At 44.7% G+C, this 17,180-nt stretch overlaps 1 protein-coding gene across 7 annotated transcripts in view; it reads left to right on the top strand.

Moving 5' to 3' along the window:
- LOC117081478 (short transient receptor potential channel 2) overlaps window positions 1-17,180 on the top strand; it is a 29,569-nt gene that overhangs the window by 7,549 nt on the left and 4,840 nt on the right. For 5 of the 7 annotated variants that reach the window (XM_033207471.1, XM_033207469.1, XM_033207473.1 and 2 more), the window contains exons 3-8: window positions 1,938-2,079; window positions 3,187-3,342; window positions 4,710-4,888; window positions 14,673-14,755; window positions 14,999-15,171; window positions 15,969-16,041. In XM_033207471.1, coding sequence (XP_033063362.1) covers window positions 1,938-2,079; window positions 3,187-3,342; window positions 4,710-4,888; window positions 14,673-14,755; window positions 14,999-15,171; window positions 15,969-16,041 — 806 coding nt within the window. The remainder of the gene's footprint in view (window positions 1-1,937; window positions 2,080-3,186; window positions 3,343-4,709; window positions 4,889-14,672; window positions 14,756-14,998; window positions 15,172-15,968; window positions 16,042-17,180) is intronic. The other 2 variants (XM_033207474.1, XM_033207475.1) reach the window with 2 other exon arrangements.

The raw sequence follows: 17,180 nt of genomic DNA, 5'->3' as shown, positions 1-17,180 counted from the left end.
TGCCACTGCACTGTACCCTGGGCAATGAGCAAGACCCTGTCTCAATTAAAAATACAAATTAACTAGGTGCAGTGGCATACACCTGTAGTCCCAGCTACTCACTCAGGAGGCAGAGGAAGGGGGATCACTCAAGTGATCCTCGCAGGGATTTGAGGCTGCAGTGAGCCATGATTGTATCACTGCACTCCATCCAGGGCAAGACCCTGTCTCTGAAAAAAAAAAAAAAAGAAGAAGAAGAAATTTGTTTATTTGTTTGTTTGTTTATTTGAGATAGGGTCTCACTCTGTCACCCAGGCTGGAGTACAGTGGCCCAGTCTCGGCTGACTGCAACTTCCGCCTCCCAGGCTCAAGCGATTCTCCTGCCTTGGCCCCCAAGTAGCTGGGATTACAGAAGGAAAGAAATTTAGACCCAGAGAGAAAGTAGTTTACTCAAGATCTGTCAACCAAAAAATATCTGACTTTAGGTTAGAACTCATAATTTATATCTCAGTATCATTATTATTGATTTTGATTAATCACTTTAAGCATCAGTTATAAACTTAGAATAAAAATCTTTGACTTTCTTATCCCACAGAATAACTATAAAGATAAATAAATGTCCTTGAAAACATCTTGGCTGGGCTCGGTGGCTCACGCCTGTAATCCCAGCACTTTGGGAGGCCGAGGTGGGCAGATCACCTGAGGTCGGGAGTTCGAGACCAGCCTGACCAACATGGAGAAACCCCATCTCTACTGAAAATACAAAATTAGCCAGGGGTGGTGGTACATGCCTGTAATCGTAGCTACTCGGGAGGCTGAAGCAGGAGAATTGCTTGAACCCGGGAGGCGGAGGTTGCAGTGAGTGGAGATCACGCCATTGCACTCCAGCCTAGGAAACAAGAGTGAGACTCCAGCTCAAAAAAAAAAAAAATCTTATAAATGAAATAGCATATCATGGTGGTTAAGAGCTCTGCTTTTGGGCCAGGCACAGTGTCTCACGCCCATAATCCCAGCACTTTGGGAGGCTGAGGCGGGCAGATCACAAGGTCAGGAGATTGAGACCATCCTGGCTAACATGTGAAACCCCATCTCTACTAAAAGTACCAAAAAAATTAGCCAGGTGTGGTGGTGGGCACCTGTAGTCCCAGCTACTGGGGACACTGAGGCAGGAGAATGGCATGAACCTGGGAGGTGGAGCTTGCAGTGAGCTGAGATCACGCCGCTGCACTCCAGCCTGGGCAACCGAGTGAGACTGTCTCACAAAAAAAATAAAATAAAAAAATAAAAGCTCTGCTTTTGGCAGGGCGTGGTGGCTCACGCCTATAATCCCAGCACTTTGGGAGGCTGAGGCGAGCAGATTGCTTGAGCCCAGGAGTTCAAGAACAGCCTGGCCAAAATGGTGAAACCCCATCTCTACTAAAAATACAAAAAAATTAGCCAGTCATGGTGGTGAGCACCTGTAATCCCAGCTACTCAGGAGGCTGAGGCAGAGAATTGCTTAAATTCGGGAGGTGGAGGTTGCATTGAGCTGAGATTGTGTCACTGCACTCCAGCCTGGGTGACAGAGTGAGACTCTTGTCTCGAAAAAAAAAAAAGAGCTCTGCTTTCAGAAACCTGGGAATTCTGCTTTGCTTGGTTATTGAGCCTATGGCCTTCAGTAAGTTTCTGAACCTCTCAGCTTCAGTACTGATCTGTTAACTTGGAAGTAATAATAGTAACCACCTAAGAATTGTTATGAAGATTAAAGGAGGTCATCTGGTAAATGAGATAGAGAAAAATGATATCTGTAAACCACTTGGCACATGATAACAGAATTCCTATGGCCTCCCATCTAGTGCCTTTTCTATCATGTTAGGATGACTGGGACGGTTTGGAGTTTTAGGGACCCCTCATTTGTGGGCATCCTTTTTCCCTTGGGCTCAGTGAGATTCCTGATTTTCTCCTCCTCTCTTACTTAGGATCCCAGGTATCCTGTACAGAACTTGCTAAACCCAGATAATCCAAGGAGACCTTGGCTCAGCTGCCCTCAGGACAAGAGTGGGCAACTGAAAGTAGAATTACAGCTGGAGAGGGCAGTGCCCATTGGCTACATTGATGTGGGTGAGTTCTCTGTGGCCTAGGAACCTCTGAGGAAGAACACAGGAATGATAGTCCCCTCTAACTACTCCACTAGTGTGTCTCAGTTCATTCTGGCTGAGCAGTCTTTATGGAATAAGTTTTACCTGGGTGTCAAAAGGAAATGTGGCCCTTGCCCTTGGAGCAGATCTGTGTGGAGAACTCCAAGGGCTCTATTCACGTAGAATACAATGTGAATGGTGCTCCTCAAATTATGCAACATAACTACCATGCTTTGATCTTAGTGGTTTGGATAAAACCTTAGGACACTGAGGTAATTATAAATCCCAGCCAGGCACAATGGCTCATGCCTGTAATCGCAACACTTTGGGAGGCCAAGGCAGGAGGATCCCTTGAACCCAGGAGTTTGAGATCAGCCTGGGCAACATGGCAAAATCCCGTCTCTACCAAAAGTTCAAAAATTAGCCAGGTGTGATCGTGCACACCTGTAGTCCCAGTGACATGAGAAGCTGAGGTGGGAGGATCACCTGAGCCCAGGAGGTTGAGGCTGCAGTGAGCTGTGATAATGCCACTGCACACCAGCCTGGGCAACAATGAGACCCTGTCTCACAAAAAATAAAAATAAATCCCAACAAATAGAACCTGCATACACCTGTAAATATCAGTGTCAGGAGGATGCTGGAGAGATTAACTGTGCAAGGATCACCCAAGAAGGCTGAATAGGAGTTTATGGATTGAGAAGATTGACCTTAGAATTCTCTGGAATCTGGAACTGTCAAGTCCACTGGTCTGTTTCGTCAGGACAGAGAGATGTCAGGCTCCCTAGCAAGGAATTAAAAGAGACAGAATTTAGCGCTCTCCACCAGGGCCAGAGGACAGAGAAGCAACAAGTCTCTTTAATCAGGGGAAGGGTTCTGGCTGGAAGGAACATGGTGAATGTGTGACATTGGTATTTAGTGGACTGGAGTCTCATTCCACTCCAGTTACTGGCTCCCTGTGGGACTCCACATATCGATAAACCTTTCTGGCTTTCAACTAGCTGTGAAGTAGAGGAGTGTCCTCCTTCCACCCTATTCCTTTGTCTTCAGTTGTCTCATCCCTCTTAACCTTCTCTCAACCTTTTGTCCCCAGGTAACTGTGGCTGTGCATTCCTGCAAATTGATGTGGGCCGTTCTTCCTGGCCCCTGGACAGAGCTTTCGTCACCCTGCTCCCTGCAACCATGCTAATGTCTCTAACTGATTCAAAGCAGGGGAAGAACCACTCCGGGGTCCGCATGTTTAAAGATGGTAAAGAGGGCAAAAGCAGAAAAGATGGGGGTGGTCTTTATGAGAAACAGAGTTGCAGTGCTAAAGAGGGCTGTTGAGTGCTATTAGGTGTAGACTGGGAGAGGGAGCCTGTGCAGGGGCTTAGTTATATCTGTTGGGGGCAAAGGGTGGTTAAGGAATGGTGTGCTTGTGTGTGAGATCTGTGTGCTGAGGATGCATGCTAGCTGGAGAGATGGAGATTTATGAACTATTTATATTTATACATAACTTGTGGTTCGGTAGGGCCCAATATATAGAACACACACACTTGTTGATTATTTCTGTGGCCGGACGCGGTGGCTCACGCCTGTAATTCCAGCAGTTTGGGAGATCGGGGCAGGTGGATCATCTGAGGTCAGGAGTTCGAGACCAGCCTAGCCAACATGGTGAAATCCCATCTCTACTAAAAATACAAAAATTAGCCGGGCATGGTGGTAAGCGCCTGTAATCCCAGCTGTTGAGGAGGCTGAGGCAGAAGAATTGCTTGAACCTGGGAGGCAAAGGTTGCAGTGAGCCGAGATTGTGCCATTGCACTCCAGCCTGGGTGACAAGAATGAAACTCTGTCTCAAAAAATAATAACAATAATTAGTTTTTGTGGGTATAAGTGTGGATGTAGGATAGATGTTTATGTGAGTGATGGAAGGCTACATAGTGGTTATAGTTATATAGTACATAATGTTTACTGAATTCTGTTTATACAAATCTCTGTTCACTAGGCACTACAGAAAAAACATAAGATCTGATTCCTAGCCTCTAGGAATGTACAGTCTCATAAGGATTTGTCTGTTTTTAAGTTGGAAGTATTTGTAATGTTGTAAAGGAAGAGTGACGTTGGAGGGGCATATGATTTGGAGGAAGTGAGGTACTGACTAGACAGTGTTAGGAACTAAAGATGTGGAGAGTTTGTGATATCGGAATGTGATACTGTGAGCATGTAGAGCACGTGGTGGTGTGAGGGAGGTTGAAGTCTTATGATCCAGGAAGGGTTGATATATGTCTCAGGTAATCCACTGGGCCCTTACTCTGCAGGTAACTTCTTAAAATGAGATATTGATGAGGTCCCTGGAGAAGGAATAGAATTCATGGTGAGAATGGTGTGGAACTGTGACAGAGGAATGATGACGAGAAGGCAAGGGACTGGATATGAGAATGCCCTGACTGGCCTGCTTGGCATTACCATACCCTGAGCACCCAAGCCTAAGGGGACATTTGCTGATGACCTCCTTCTTCCTTTTGTTGGAGGTTACTCTCTATAGCTCCTTTCCTTAGTATTGACCTTTTCGTCCTCTTTCTCTCCCATTTATGCATTTTCATTCCCCCCTTATTTTCTTTCTCTTTTTCCCTTGAGTTGATTTCCTGGCTCCAGCCTCAGGAGAGTTATGGGATCGACTTCGCCTGACCTGCTCCCAACCCTTCACGCGTCATCAGTCCTTTGGCCTGGCCTTTCTACGGGTGCGTTCTTCTCTGGACTCCTTAGATGACTCTGCGGTGGGTCCCTCCGCCCTTGTGAGCTCTGTGCTGAACAAGGTATATATGATGGTGGAGTGAGGATTTAATGTTTGCCCTTCCTTTGCAGGTTTCTGGTTAAGAAGCTGGTGCTTGTTTGAAGCATAGACACACACACACATACACACAAACACACACAAATACAAGTATCAGTGGGCTTGATACCCTTTCTTACAGGTAAGAGTGAACTCCTCTGTCTCACACGAGGAATAAGCAAATGAGTGAGCCTTGGATACAGTATACACAAAACTTTTGGACCATTTGCTCTTTAGCCATAAATACATTATTCTTGGATCCAAACTTAACTTCGTACTTTATTTCTAAGTTACTGGGTGACTGTAGCTTTTATCAGACTTTTCCTCTGAGCACTGTAAGTCCCAAAGCTCCCGTGTAGTTTCTCTGTCATTATTCCCTTAAACAAAGTTATATCTTTACATGTGTGTTCTGCAGTTTCATTTGTTCCCTTGCTTTTCTCCCTGTACAGCACAATATAGGCATACCTTGGAGATGTTCCAGATTTGGTTCCAGATCATGACAATAAAGCAAGTCACACACATTTTTTGGTTTTTCAGTGTATATAAGCCAACAATTATCTGAACCTTCAGCAAGTCTTGCACTGTTGCCCAGGCTGGAGTGCAGTGGCGCGATCTTGGCTCACTGCAAGCTCCGCCTCCTGGGTTCACGTTATTCTCCTGCCTCAGCCTCCCGAATGGCTGGGACTATAGGTGCCTGCCACCACGCCCAGCTAATTTTTTGCATTTTTAATAGAGACAAGGTTTCACCGTGTTAGCCAGGATGGTTTCGATCTCCTGACCTCGTGATCCGCCTGCCTCGGCCTCCCAAAGTGCTGGGATTATACGCGTGAGCCACCGCGCCCAGCCAGCAAGTCGTAATCTTTTTGCTAGTGGAGATTCTTGCCTCAGTGTTGATAGCTGCTGACAGATCAGGGTGGTTATTGCTGAAGGTTGGGCTGGCCATGGCAATTTTGTAAAATAAGACCGTTAAGTTTGCCACATCAATCTACTCTTCCTTTCATGAAAGAGTTCTCTGTAGCATGTGATGCTGTTTGATAGCATTTTAACCACAGTACAACTTCTTTCTTTTTTTTTTTTTTTTTTTGAGACGGAGTCTCGCTCTGTCACCCAGGCTGGAGTACAGTGGCCGGATCTCAGCTCACTGCAAGCTCCGCCTCCCAGGTTTACGCCATTCTCCTGCCTCAGCCTCCCGAGTAGCTGGGACTACAGGCGCCTGCCACCTCACTCGGCTAGTTTTTTGTATTTTTAGTAGAGACGGGGTTTCACCGTGTTAGCCAGGATGGTCTCGATCTCCTGACCTCGTGATCCGCCCGTCTCAGCCTCCCAAAGTGCTGGGATTACAGGCTTGAGCCACCGCGCCCGGCTACAACTTCTTTCAAAATTTGAATCAATTCTCCTGAATCCAGCCACTGCTTTATCAACTAAGTTTATGTCATAGTCTAAATCTTTTTTTATCATTTCAATAATGTTCATAGCATCTTCACCAGGAGTAGATTTCATCTCAAGAAACCACTTTGCTCATCTATAAGAAGCAACTCCTCATCTGTTCAGGTTTTATCTTGAGATTGCAGTAATTCTGTCGCATCCTCATGTTCCATTTCTATTTCTAGTTCTCTTACTATTTCTTTTTTTTTTTTTTTTCCGAGACAAAGTCTCGCTCTGTCACCCAGGACTGGAGTGCAATGGCATGATCTCGGCTCACTGCAACCTCTGCCTCCCGGATTCAAGCAATTCTCCCACCTCAGCCTCCAGAGTAGCTGGGATTACAGACACACAGCACCACGCCTGGCTAATTTTTTGTATTTTAGTAGAGATGGGTTTCACCATGTTGACCAGGCTAGTCTCAAACTCCTGGCCTCAAGTGATCTACCTGCCTCAGCCACCCAAAGTTCTGGGATTACACGTGTGAGCCACCATGCCCGGACTGCTTCTCATACTATTTTGTGTCACATTTGCAGTTACTTCCTCCCTTGAAGTCTTGAAAGCCCACAAGAGGGCTGGAATCAACTTCTTCCAAACTCATGTTAATGTTGATATTTTGACCTCCTCCCATGAATCACCAGTATTCTTAATGGCATCCAATTATTTCCAGGAGGTTTTCATTTGCTTTCCTAGATCCATCAGAGGAATCACTATCTATATGACAGCTATAGCCTTACAGAGTATATTTCTTAAATAGCAATGCTTGAAAGTTGAATTACTCCTTGATCTGTGGGCTGCAAAATGGATATTATGTTAGTAGGCATGAAAACAACATTAAGCTCCTTGTTCATCTCCATCAGAGCTCTTGGCTTAGATGCAGTACCAGTGAGCAGAAATGTTTTGAAAAGGAATCTTTCGTTCTGAGTACTAGGTTTCAACTGTGGTTTTAAAATATTCAGGAAACCATGCTGTAAACCGATGTGCTGTCATCCAGGCTTTGTTTTTCCATTTATAGAGCACAGGCAGAGTAGATTCAGCATAATTCTTAAGGGCCCTAGGATTTTTAGAATGGTAAATGAGCATTGGCTTCAACTTAAAGTCACCAGCTGCATTAGCCCTAAAGAGAGAGTTAGCTTGTCCTTTGAAGCCAGGCATTGACTTCTCTTCTCTGGCTATGAAAGTCCTTGGTGACATCTTTTTTTTTTTTTTTCCTTTTGAGACTGAGTCTTGCTCTGTGGCCCAGGCTGGAGTGCAGTGGCGCAATCTCGGCTCACCACAACCTCCACCTCCCAGGTTCAAGCAATTCTCCTGCCTCAGCCTCACGAGTAGCTAGGACTATAGGCACACACTACCACACCCGGCTAATTTTTGTATTAGTAGTAGAGATGTAGTTTCACCATATTGGCCAGGCTGGTCTCGAACTCCTGACCTTGTAATCCACCCGCCTCAGTCTTCCAAAGTGCTGGGATTACAGGCATGAGCCACCACGCCTGCCCGGCATCTTCTTTCAATAGAAGGCAGTTTCATCTACATTGAAAATCTGTTGTTTAGTGTAGCCACCTTCATCAATGATCTTAGCTAGATCTTCTGGGTAACTTGCTATAGCTTCTCCATCAGCACTTGCTGCTTCGTCTTGCACTTTAATGTTAAGGAGATGGATTTTCTTCCTTAAACTTCATGAACCAATCTGTGCTAGCTTCAGACTTCTCTTCTGCAGCTTCTTCACCTCTTTCAGTCTTCATAGAATTGAAGAGGGTTAGGGCCTTGCTCTGGATAAGTGTGTATCCAGGCTTTGGATAAGTGTGTATCATGGCTGATTTGATCTATCCATACTGTTAAAACTTTATCCATGTCAGCAATAAGGCTGTTTTGCTTTCTTATCATACATGTTTTCACTAGAGTAGCACTTTTAATTTTCTTCAAGAATTTTTTCAGCTGGATGTGGTGGCTCACGCCTGTAATCCTAGCACTGTGTAAGACAGATCCCTTGAGCTCAGGAGTTCAAGACCAGCCTGGGCAACATGGCAAAACCCCGTCTCTACATAAAATACAAAAATTAGCCGGGCCCAGTGGCTCATGCCTATAATCCTTGCACTTTGGGAAGCCGAGGCAGGCGGATTGCCTGAGCTCTGGAGTTCAAGACCAGTCTGGGCAATACGGTGAAATCCCGTCTCTACTAAAATACAAAAAATTAGCCGAGTGTGGCGGCGTGCACCTGTTGTCCCGGCTACTTGGGAGGCTGAGGCAGGAGAATTGCTTGAACCCGGGAGGCGGAGGTTGCAGTGAGCCAAGATTGTGCCGCTGCACTCCAGCTTGGGCGACAGAGCGAGACTCTGTCTCAAAAAAAAAAAAAAAAAAAAAAAGGATAATATAGGGACAAGGTAGACAACTTACTATTTACATGACTAAAATCATGTAAGTCACCTAATTCCTGAGCCTCAGAGCCTCAGATTTCCTCATCTTTAAAAAAAAAAAAAAAAGAAAGAAACAGGCATGGTGGCACACATCTGTAGTCCCAGCTACTTGGGACTGAGGCAGAAAGATCACCTGAGACCAGGAGTTTGAGGCTGCAGTGAGCTATGATTAGTGCAGCTGCATTCCTGCCTGGGTGACAGAGCGATTCCCTGTCTCAAAACCAAAAAAAAGTTTACCATCTTATGTGAGCACAATTCGTGGCACCCCAAAACAGTTACAATAGTAACATTAAAGATCACTGATCACAGATCACTGTAACAGATGTAGTAATAATGAGAAGGTTTGAAATGTGAGAATTACCGAAATGTGAGAATTACCAAAATGTGACGCAGCAACAGGAAGTGAGCACATACTGTTGGCAAAATGGTGCTGATAGACTTGCAGCGTTGTCACAAATCTTCCTTTTTTTTTAAGCACACAGTATCTATGAAGCACAATAAAATGAAGTACGCCTGTACTCCTTAGATAAGATATATGGATTTCTAGCCCTGAGGTTATATCAATTTACTTCGATTTGCTCAACCAGGCTTCTAGTTTTTTTCTTAAGCCTATTCTGACTCCTCTTGCTTTGTTGTTACACTTGTTTATCTTTCTAAGCCAGTACCCTCCATCATATTTCATTCATAAAAAAATGAGTGTTTTATCATACAAAGCTAGAGTCATGGAATTTTAGAGATCATCCAGCCCCCACCATCTCATTTTCCATCCCAGATAGGAAAACTTTTATATGTTCAGAGTCCTACAGTGAGTCAGAACAGCATAAGGACTAGGTCTCCTGTCCCTACACTCTGCCTACACTACACACTCTGCCTCTTGTGCACACAAGAAACTTTCTTAGAAGTTTCAAACCTTTCACAACCAAAAGAATCCCAGTTCACATGAGCGAACTTCACAAGAGTCAATCCTTTTGAGGTTCCTGAGAAAAAGAAGAGGCAGCACAGGGAAGAGAAAATGAAGTTAGAGCAGAAAGAACAAGAGTAGATCCTTTTGTTGTGCAGTTTTAGGAGAGATCCAGAGAGATAAGACAAAGTCAAGTTTGGTCTGAGACTACTCTTCCACTGTGGAAAGGGCTAAAAAAATGTAAAAGGACCGACAGTGGCAGTTCGGTGTGCCCTACCAGGTTCCACTGCTGCAGTGCTAAGAGCTGACATGAGTGGAGCTCGATCTCTATGATCCTGCCTAGCCAATAAAATAAAGCTCCATGAGATTAGGAACCTGTCTGTCTGGTTCTGTAATGCATTCCTGGCACCTAGAACATTGCCCAGAGCAAAGTAGCCTTTTAGTTTAAATGTTCATTATGTAAGTGACCTTTTAAAGGGGAGTTGTAGATAGAGTTACCATAAAACTTATCATCCAAACCAGGACACTTTAAGGGCAAAGGAGAATGCTATTAATAATTACACTAAGTCCAGGCACAGTGGCTCATGCCTTTAATTCTAGCACTTGCGGAGACCAAAGTGGGAGGATCATTTGAGCCCAGAAATTCAGGACCAGCCTGGGCAACATAGCTAGACGCTGTCTCCACAAAAAATTTGTTTATTCATTTATTTATTTATTTTTTGGAGACAGAGTCTCACTCTGTCACCCAGGCTGGAGTGCAGTGGTGCGATCAATCTTGGCTCACTGCAAGCTCCTTCTCCCAGATTCATGCCATTCTCCTGCCTCACCCTCCCCAGCAGCTGGGACTACAGGTGCACGCCACCACGCCCAGATACTTTTTTGTACTTTTAGTAGAGACGGGGTTTCACCGTGTTAGCCAAGATGGTCTCCATCTCCTGACCTTGTGATCTGCCCACTTTGGCCTCCCAAAGTGCTGGGATTACAGGTATGAGCTACCACGCCCGGCCAAAAAATTTATTATTTATTGTTTATTTATTTATTTATGAGGCAGGGGCTTGCTCTGTCATCCAGGCTGGAGTGCAGTGGCGTGATCACTCACTACGACCTCCACCTCCTGGGTTCAAACAATCCTCCCGCCTCAACCTCCCAGTAGCTGGAACTACAAGTGCATACTACCAGGCCCAAATAATTTTTTTTTTTTTTTTTTTAAAGACAAAGTTGGGGCAGGCGCGGTGGCTCAAGCCTGTAATCCCAGCACTTTGGGAGGCCGAGACAGGCAGATCATGAGGTCAGGAGATCGAGACCATCCTGGCTACCATGGTGAAACCCCGTCTCTACTAAAAATACAAAAAATTAGCCAGGTGCGGTGGCGGGCGCCTGTAGTCCCAGCTACACGGGAGGCTGAGGCAGGAGAATGGCATGAACCCAGGAGGTGGAGCTTGCAGTGAGCCGAGATTGCGCCACTGCACTCCAGCCCGGGCCCGGCAACAGAGCGAGACTCCGTCTCAAAAAAAAAAAAAAGACAAAGTCTCACTCTGTTGCCCGGGCTGGAGCACAGTGGCATGATCTCGGCTCACTGCAACCTCCCACCTCTACTTTTTACAGAGACCAATGTCTCACTATGTTGCCAAGGCTGATCTCAAACTCCTGGGCTCAAGCAGTCCTCTTGTCTCAGCCTCCCACTGTGCTGGGATTACTGGCGTGTACCACCACACCCAGCCTCTACAAAAAATTTAAAACTTAGGTGCAGTGACTCATGCCTGTAATCCCAGCACTTTGGGAGGCCAAGGCGAATGGATCGCTTGAGCCCCAGAGTTTGAGACCAGACTGTGCAACATAGCAAAACCCCATCTCTACAAAAAATAACAAATTAGGCATAGTGGTGTACGCCTGTAGTCCCAGCTACTCAGGAGGCTGAGGTGGTAGGATCACTTGAGCCTGGGAGTTCAAGGCTTCAGTGAGCTGTGATTGTGCCATTGCACTCCAGCCTAGGCATAGTGGTATACGCCTGTAGTCCCAGCTACTCAGGAGGCTGAGGTGGTAGGATCACTTGAGCCTGGGAGTTCAAGGCTTCAGTGAGCTGTGATTGTGCCATTGCACTCCAGAGCTAGACCCTGTCTGAAGAAAAAAATAAATAAAAATTAACCAGGCATGGTGGCCCGTGCCTGTCGTCCTAGATACTTAGGAGGCTGAGGTAGGAGGATCACTTGAGCCCAGGTGATCGAGGTTGCAGTGAGCCATAATCATACCACTACATTCCAGCCTGAGTGACAGAGTGAGGCCCTGTCTCAAAACATAATAATAATTATTATTATTTTTATACGGAGACAACAGATACAAAGTAGGACTGTTCCAGGCAAACCAGTACCTATGTTCACCCCAGTTTTAGGATAAACAAAAGTTTCTCAGGGTTCTTTTCCATTTTGGCCATCTACATTACCCTGCACTTCTAGGACCATGGTAGGATGGAGGTCAAAGGGAGTCAACAACTGCAGAGCCTTGTCAGAAGGGTATTGAACATCAGCAGCAGGGTGAAACATACATGCAGGTACTTCGTGAAACTGTAGCAAAGGAATGACCTGAAACATTTCAGCAAGAGACAGATGGTACATGTAAGCTGGGATTACAGATTGATGGCACTCAGTTTTATAATTTAGGATGCCTAAAACGTCATAGACTTTTTTTTCTAATGAATCATTTTAATTGGTATGTTATAGTGAAAGCAAAACATAGGGCTTTTAACTCTGAAATGGGGTTATTATGATCACCAGTTTTCTCGTAAGAAAAGCACAGAGAAATTTAGTGGCGTGACCCAGGTCACACTGCCAAATAAGTCTTGGAGTGGATTTGAACCCGGGCCACTTGATTCCAAGTAATCTTTGCTCAGAAGCTAATAATTAATCATTTTGTAATAATTAATTTCCTGATAATCTCCGAGTTAAGGTTAAAATAAACTATCTCTACACACCTATCTAGTTACCCTTTCTAGTCGCATTCACTATAACATTCATGAGACAAGGTAAAGAAAAAATGAAAAACCTGGAAAATTAAAGAAAAAATTTCAGGATTGTTGCTAGGTCCAAGAAAGGATTATAATGGTAATTAGAAAATATTAAAGAGTTGGCCGGGCGCGGTGGCTCAAGCCTGTAATCCCAGCACTTTGGGAGGCCGAGTCGGGTGGATCACGAGGTCAGGAGATCGAGACCATCCTGGCTAACACGGTGAAACCCCGTCTCTACTAAAAAAATACAAAAAATTAGCCGGGTGATGTGGCGGGCGCCTGTAGTCCCAGCTACTCGGGAGGCTGAGGCGAGAGAATGGCATAAACTCGGGAGGCGGAGCTTGCAGTGAGCTGAGATCCGGCCACTGCACTCCAGCCTGGGCGACAGAGCGAGACTCCGTCTCAAAAAAAAAAAAAAAAAAAAAAAAAAAAAAAAAAAAGAAAATATTAAAGAGTTAATGAGAATGAAAATACTACTCAAGCTTGTAGAATGAAGCCAAAGTCATGCTTTACAAGAAAGACATTTACCTTTAAAATAAGCTGTGATAGAAGAATCAGAGTTGAAAATTAAAGACAAAAATTTTTTAAGGTAAGGGAAAAAGGAAATTTCAATAAATAAAAAAGGAAAAAGGAATTAGGAGGCCGGGAGCAGTGGAGCAGTGGCTCACGCCTGTAATCCCAGCACTTTTGGAGGCCGAGGCAGGCAGATGACTTGAGGCCAGGAGTTCAAGATCATCCTGGCCAACATGGCAAAACCCTGTTTCTACTAAAAATACAAAAATTAGCTGGCTGTGGTGGTGCACGCCTGTAATCCTAGCTACTCAGGAGGCTGAGGCACAAGAATCGCTTGAACCTGAGAGGCGGAGGTTGTAGTGAGCTGAGATCATGCCACTGCACGCCATCCTAGATGGCAGAGTGTGACTGTGTCTCAAAAAAGAAAAAATAATAAGGGACCAGGTGCAATGGCACATGCCTGTAATCTCAGTGGTTTGGGAGGCCAAGGAGGGACGATCGCTTGAGCCCAAGAGTTTGAGACCAGCCTGTGCAACATAATGAGACCTTGTCTCTACAAAAAAATTTTTTTAATTAGCTGGGCATGGTGGCATGAGCCTGTGGTCCCAGCTGCTCGAGAGGCTGAGGTGAGAGGATTGCTTAAGCCCCAGAGTTCAAGGCTACAGTGAGCCGTGATCCTGCCACTGCATCCCAGCCTGGGTAGAGCAAGACTCAATTTTTTTTTTCTTCTTTTTATTTGAGACAGGGTCTCACTCTTGTCACCTTGCTGGAGTGCAGTGGTGCAGTCACAGCTCACTGCAGCCTTGGCTTCTGAAGCTCAAGCAGTCCTCCCACCTCAGCACCTCAGCCTCCCAAGTAGCTAGGACCACAGACATGTACCACCATGCCTGGCTAATTTTTTTATTTTTTTATAGACAGGGTCTCACTATGTTGCTCAGGCTGGTCTGAAACTCCTGGGCTCTAGCAGTCCTCCCACCTTGGCCTCCTAAAGTGCTGAGATTACAGCCACGAATCGCTGTACCCAGGCTGAGATCCCACCTCTTTTTTAAAAAGTAGGGGTATAATCACAGATAAATTGAATTTTGACAAAGAATTAAGAAACCAGCATACTACGGTATAAATAAAATCTCTATGCAGAAATTATTTGGGAGATTATTGCACATAGACATTTCTGGAGCAAGGAGGTTATAGAATGCTGGTGATAGGTATGGTGGCTAATGCTAGAGACATGATATCTATATGCATACATACACACACATCTCTTTATAGATGGCTAGAAATTGTGGCTAAAATTGGTAGGTTTTTAGTTGCAAGTTAACAAAATTGTTCACAAAATAAATCATACTAAAAATGAAACAATATTATTTGATAATATTTAGAAGGAAATAATGAAATAAATGTCCCCAAAAAGTTCAGTCATTTGAGTAGTTTGACAGTTTGAGTGGGCCCTGGCACTAGGTAGCAGTGTCCCCTGGTGGTGAATCTTGGTATTTCATATCTCTCAATTTTTTTTCCTCAGGGTTCTGATGCTCAGGAGTCTGGTCCTAGCCCCTGGCTAGCTAATCCTTCCATCCGGAGGACGTTCTTCCCACATCCCCATACGTATGTACTTGACGGAGTAGAAGTCTCCCAGCCACCTCTCAGATCTTTCTCCTGGAAAAGAAATTCTATCAAGTCACTGACAAGCACACAAGACCAGCCTGGGTTCACCAAATTAATCACATACTCTAGGCCTGACCCTATCTGTGTATTAAACTAGCTTTCTTGCTTAAATGCCATTGACATGAGTGAGCAGAATAAGACCTATATTTCAAGTGGAACCAAGTACTCTCTGTTTCCCTGCAGGGATACCAAGGAAATTTCAGAGCTCAGGAATATCCTAACACAGATGCAGCCAGGGACTCTGGGGCGTTCAGCCCACATGGTGCTTTCTGCTGCCCGCAGGGTGCCTCCAGTCAGTGTGGCAAGCCCAAAGAACAACCATGCAGAACCAGGTTCCAGTCCTTCAGACAGGGCAGGTGAGTCCACATGACCTGTTCCTTCCTGTCCCTAGCAATGTCTTTCCTCCCTGAATCTACCATTGCTCTACAGGGATGGCTCACTAGTGGGACTTCATGTGATAGAAAAGATAATTGTTGGTGTCTTGTTACCAGAAGACAAATCAAATATTGTATACTAATTGAAAGAGCACTGGCCTAGGAATCAGCAATCCTTATCTCTTTGGGCCTCAGCTGTCTACCACAGAAGGAAAGATGTAGTTTATTATTTTAAGAGAAAGAGACTAGAAGGGAACTTATAATTTTTGGGCACCTACTATAGGCTGGGCCCTGGAGCTATGAAAGCACTTTAAAATATATTAAATGCTATACAAAGTATTTCATAAATTCAGGATAACCAGACGAATGGAGGTTGGTAGTTTTTATTGTCACTCATTTGACAGATATTTATTAAGCATCGTTTGTGCCAGGCTCTGTGCTAGGCATCAGGGATACCACAGTAAATAAAATAGCAATGCTCCTTCCCTAGTGGAGAAACACATGTCAGTGTCACACAAATAAATTTAAATCTTCAAACTGTGATGAGTACTGTCAAGGAAAAGCATAATTGGATGACTGGATTCAGATTAGAGAATCCAGGGAAAGTGCCGCATAGGAATTAGCATTTCATCTAAGACTTGGAAGAGTGAGAAAGGCACACTCTTTGCCTTCAGGCAAAGAGGGTAGAAAGAATATTCTTAGAAGAAGTAACATCATATGTGAAGACTGTATTGTTTAAGAGTTAAGACTGTTTTGTTTAATGAGCATTTCTAATACAGAGCCCAGAGCAGAGGAGCAAAACTCTGAGAATGATGTGGGCAGAATGAAAAGAAGGAAAGTGCAGCACCAAAGGTAAGTAGATCAACATGAAAGACCCAAATCACCTCCCCAAACCTTATTGCCCTTTTGCAGCTATCCTTCCCCCCCAGTCTTGTTTCATTAAGGTCAGAGAGTATCCTTGTGTCTGGGTTTAACCTGTGGGTTTAGACCTAAGGGCATTGAAGAAAAGATATCCTTGTCCACATGTTGTCAGGTTTGGAACTAGGCAAAGAGGCAGTCCTGTAGTGAACCAGAATCTGAAGATGAGTATGCTGTATTTCATGGGCTTCATCAAAATCTAAATCTTTGGCTGGGCGTGGTGGCTCATGCCTGTAATCCCAATACTTTGGGAGGCCAAAGTGGGTGGATCACCTGAGGTCAGGAGTTCAAGACCAGCCTGGCCAACACGGCGAAACCCTGTTTCTACTAAAAATACAAAAATTAGTCGAGTGTGGCGGTACGTTCCTGTAATCCCAGCTACTCGGGAGGCTGAGGCAGGAGAATCGCTTGAACCCAGGAGGCGGAGGTTGCAGTGAGCTGAGATCACGCCATTGCACTCCAGCCTGGGCAACAAGAGTGAAACTCTGTCTCAAAAAAAAAAAAAAAAAAATCTGAATCTTCAAAGGACACTGTCAAGAAAGTAAAAGACAACCCATAGAATATGGAGGAAAGTATTTGCATATCACATATTCAGTAAGGCTCTTTTTTTTTTTTTTTTTTTTTTTGAGACAGAGTCTCGCTCTGTTGCCCAGGCTGGAGTACAGTGGCCAGATCTCAGCTCACTGCAAGCTCCACCTCCCGGGTTTACGCCATTCTCCTGCCTCAGCCTCCTGAGTAGCTGGGACTATAAGCGACCGCCACCTCACCCGGCTAGTTTTTTGTATTTTTTTTTCTTTTTTTTAGTAGAGACAGGGTTTCTCTGGGTTAGCCAGGATGGTCTCGATCTCCTGACCTTGTGATCCTCCCGTCTCGGCCTCCCAAAGTGCTGGGATTACAGGCTTGAGCCACCGCGCCCAGCCCAGTAAGGCTCTTTTATCTAAAATATATAAAGATCCTTTACAAGTCAACAATAGAAAGATACCCTAATTTTTAGAATGTTTGACAAAGAATCTGAATAGAATTTTCTCCAAAGAAGATATGTAAATGGCTATTAAGCACATAGAAGATGCTCA

The sequence above is a fragment of the Trachypithecus francoisi genome, unplaced genomic scaffold (assembly GCF_009764315.1).
Source record: "Trachypithecus francoisi isolate TF-2019V2 unplaced genomic scaffold, Tfra_2.0 Lachesis_group8, whole genome shotgun sequence".
NCBI classification, from domain to species: Eukaryota; Metazoa; Chordata; class Mammalia; order Primates; family Cercopithecidae; genus Trachypithecus; species Trachypithecus francoisi.
Note: the sequence above shows the minus strand (reverse complement) of the source record. Positions and strands in the feature narration are given on the sequence as shown.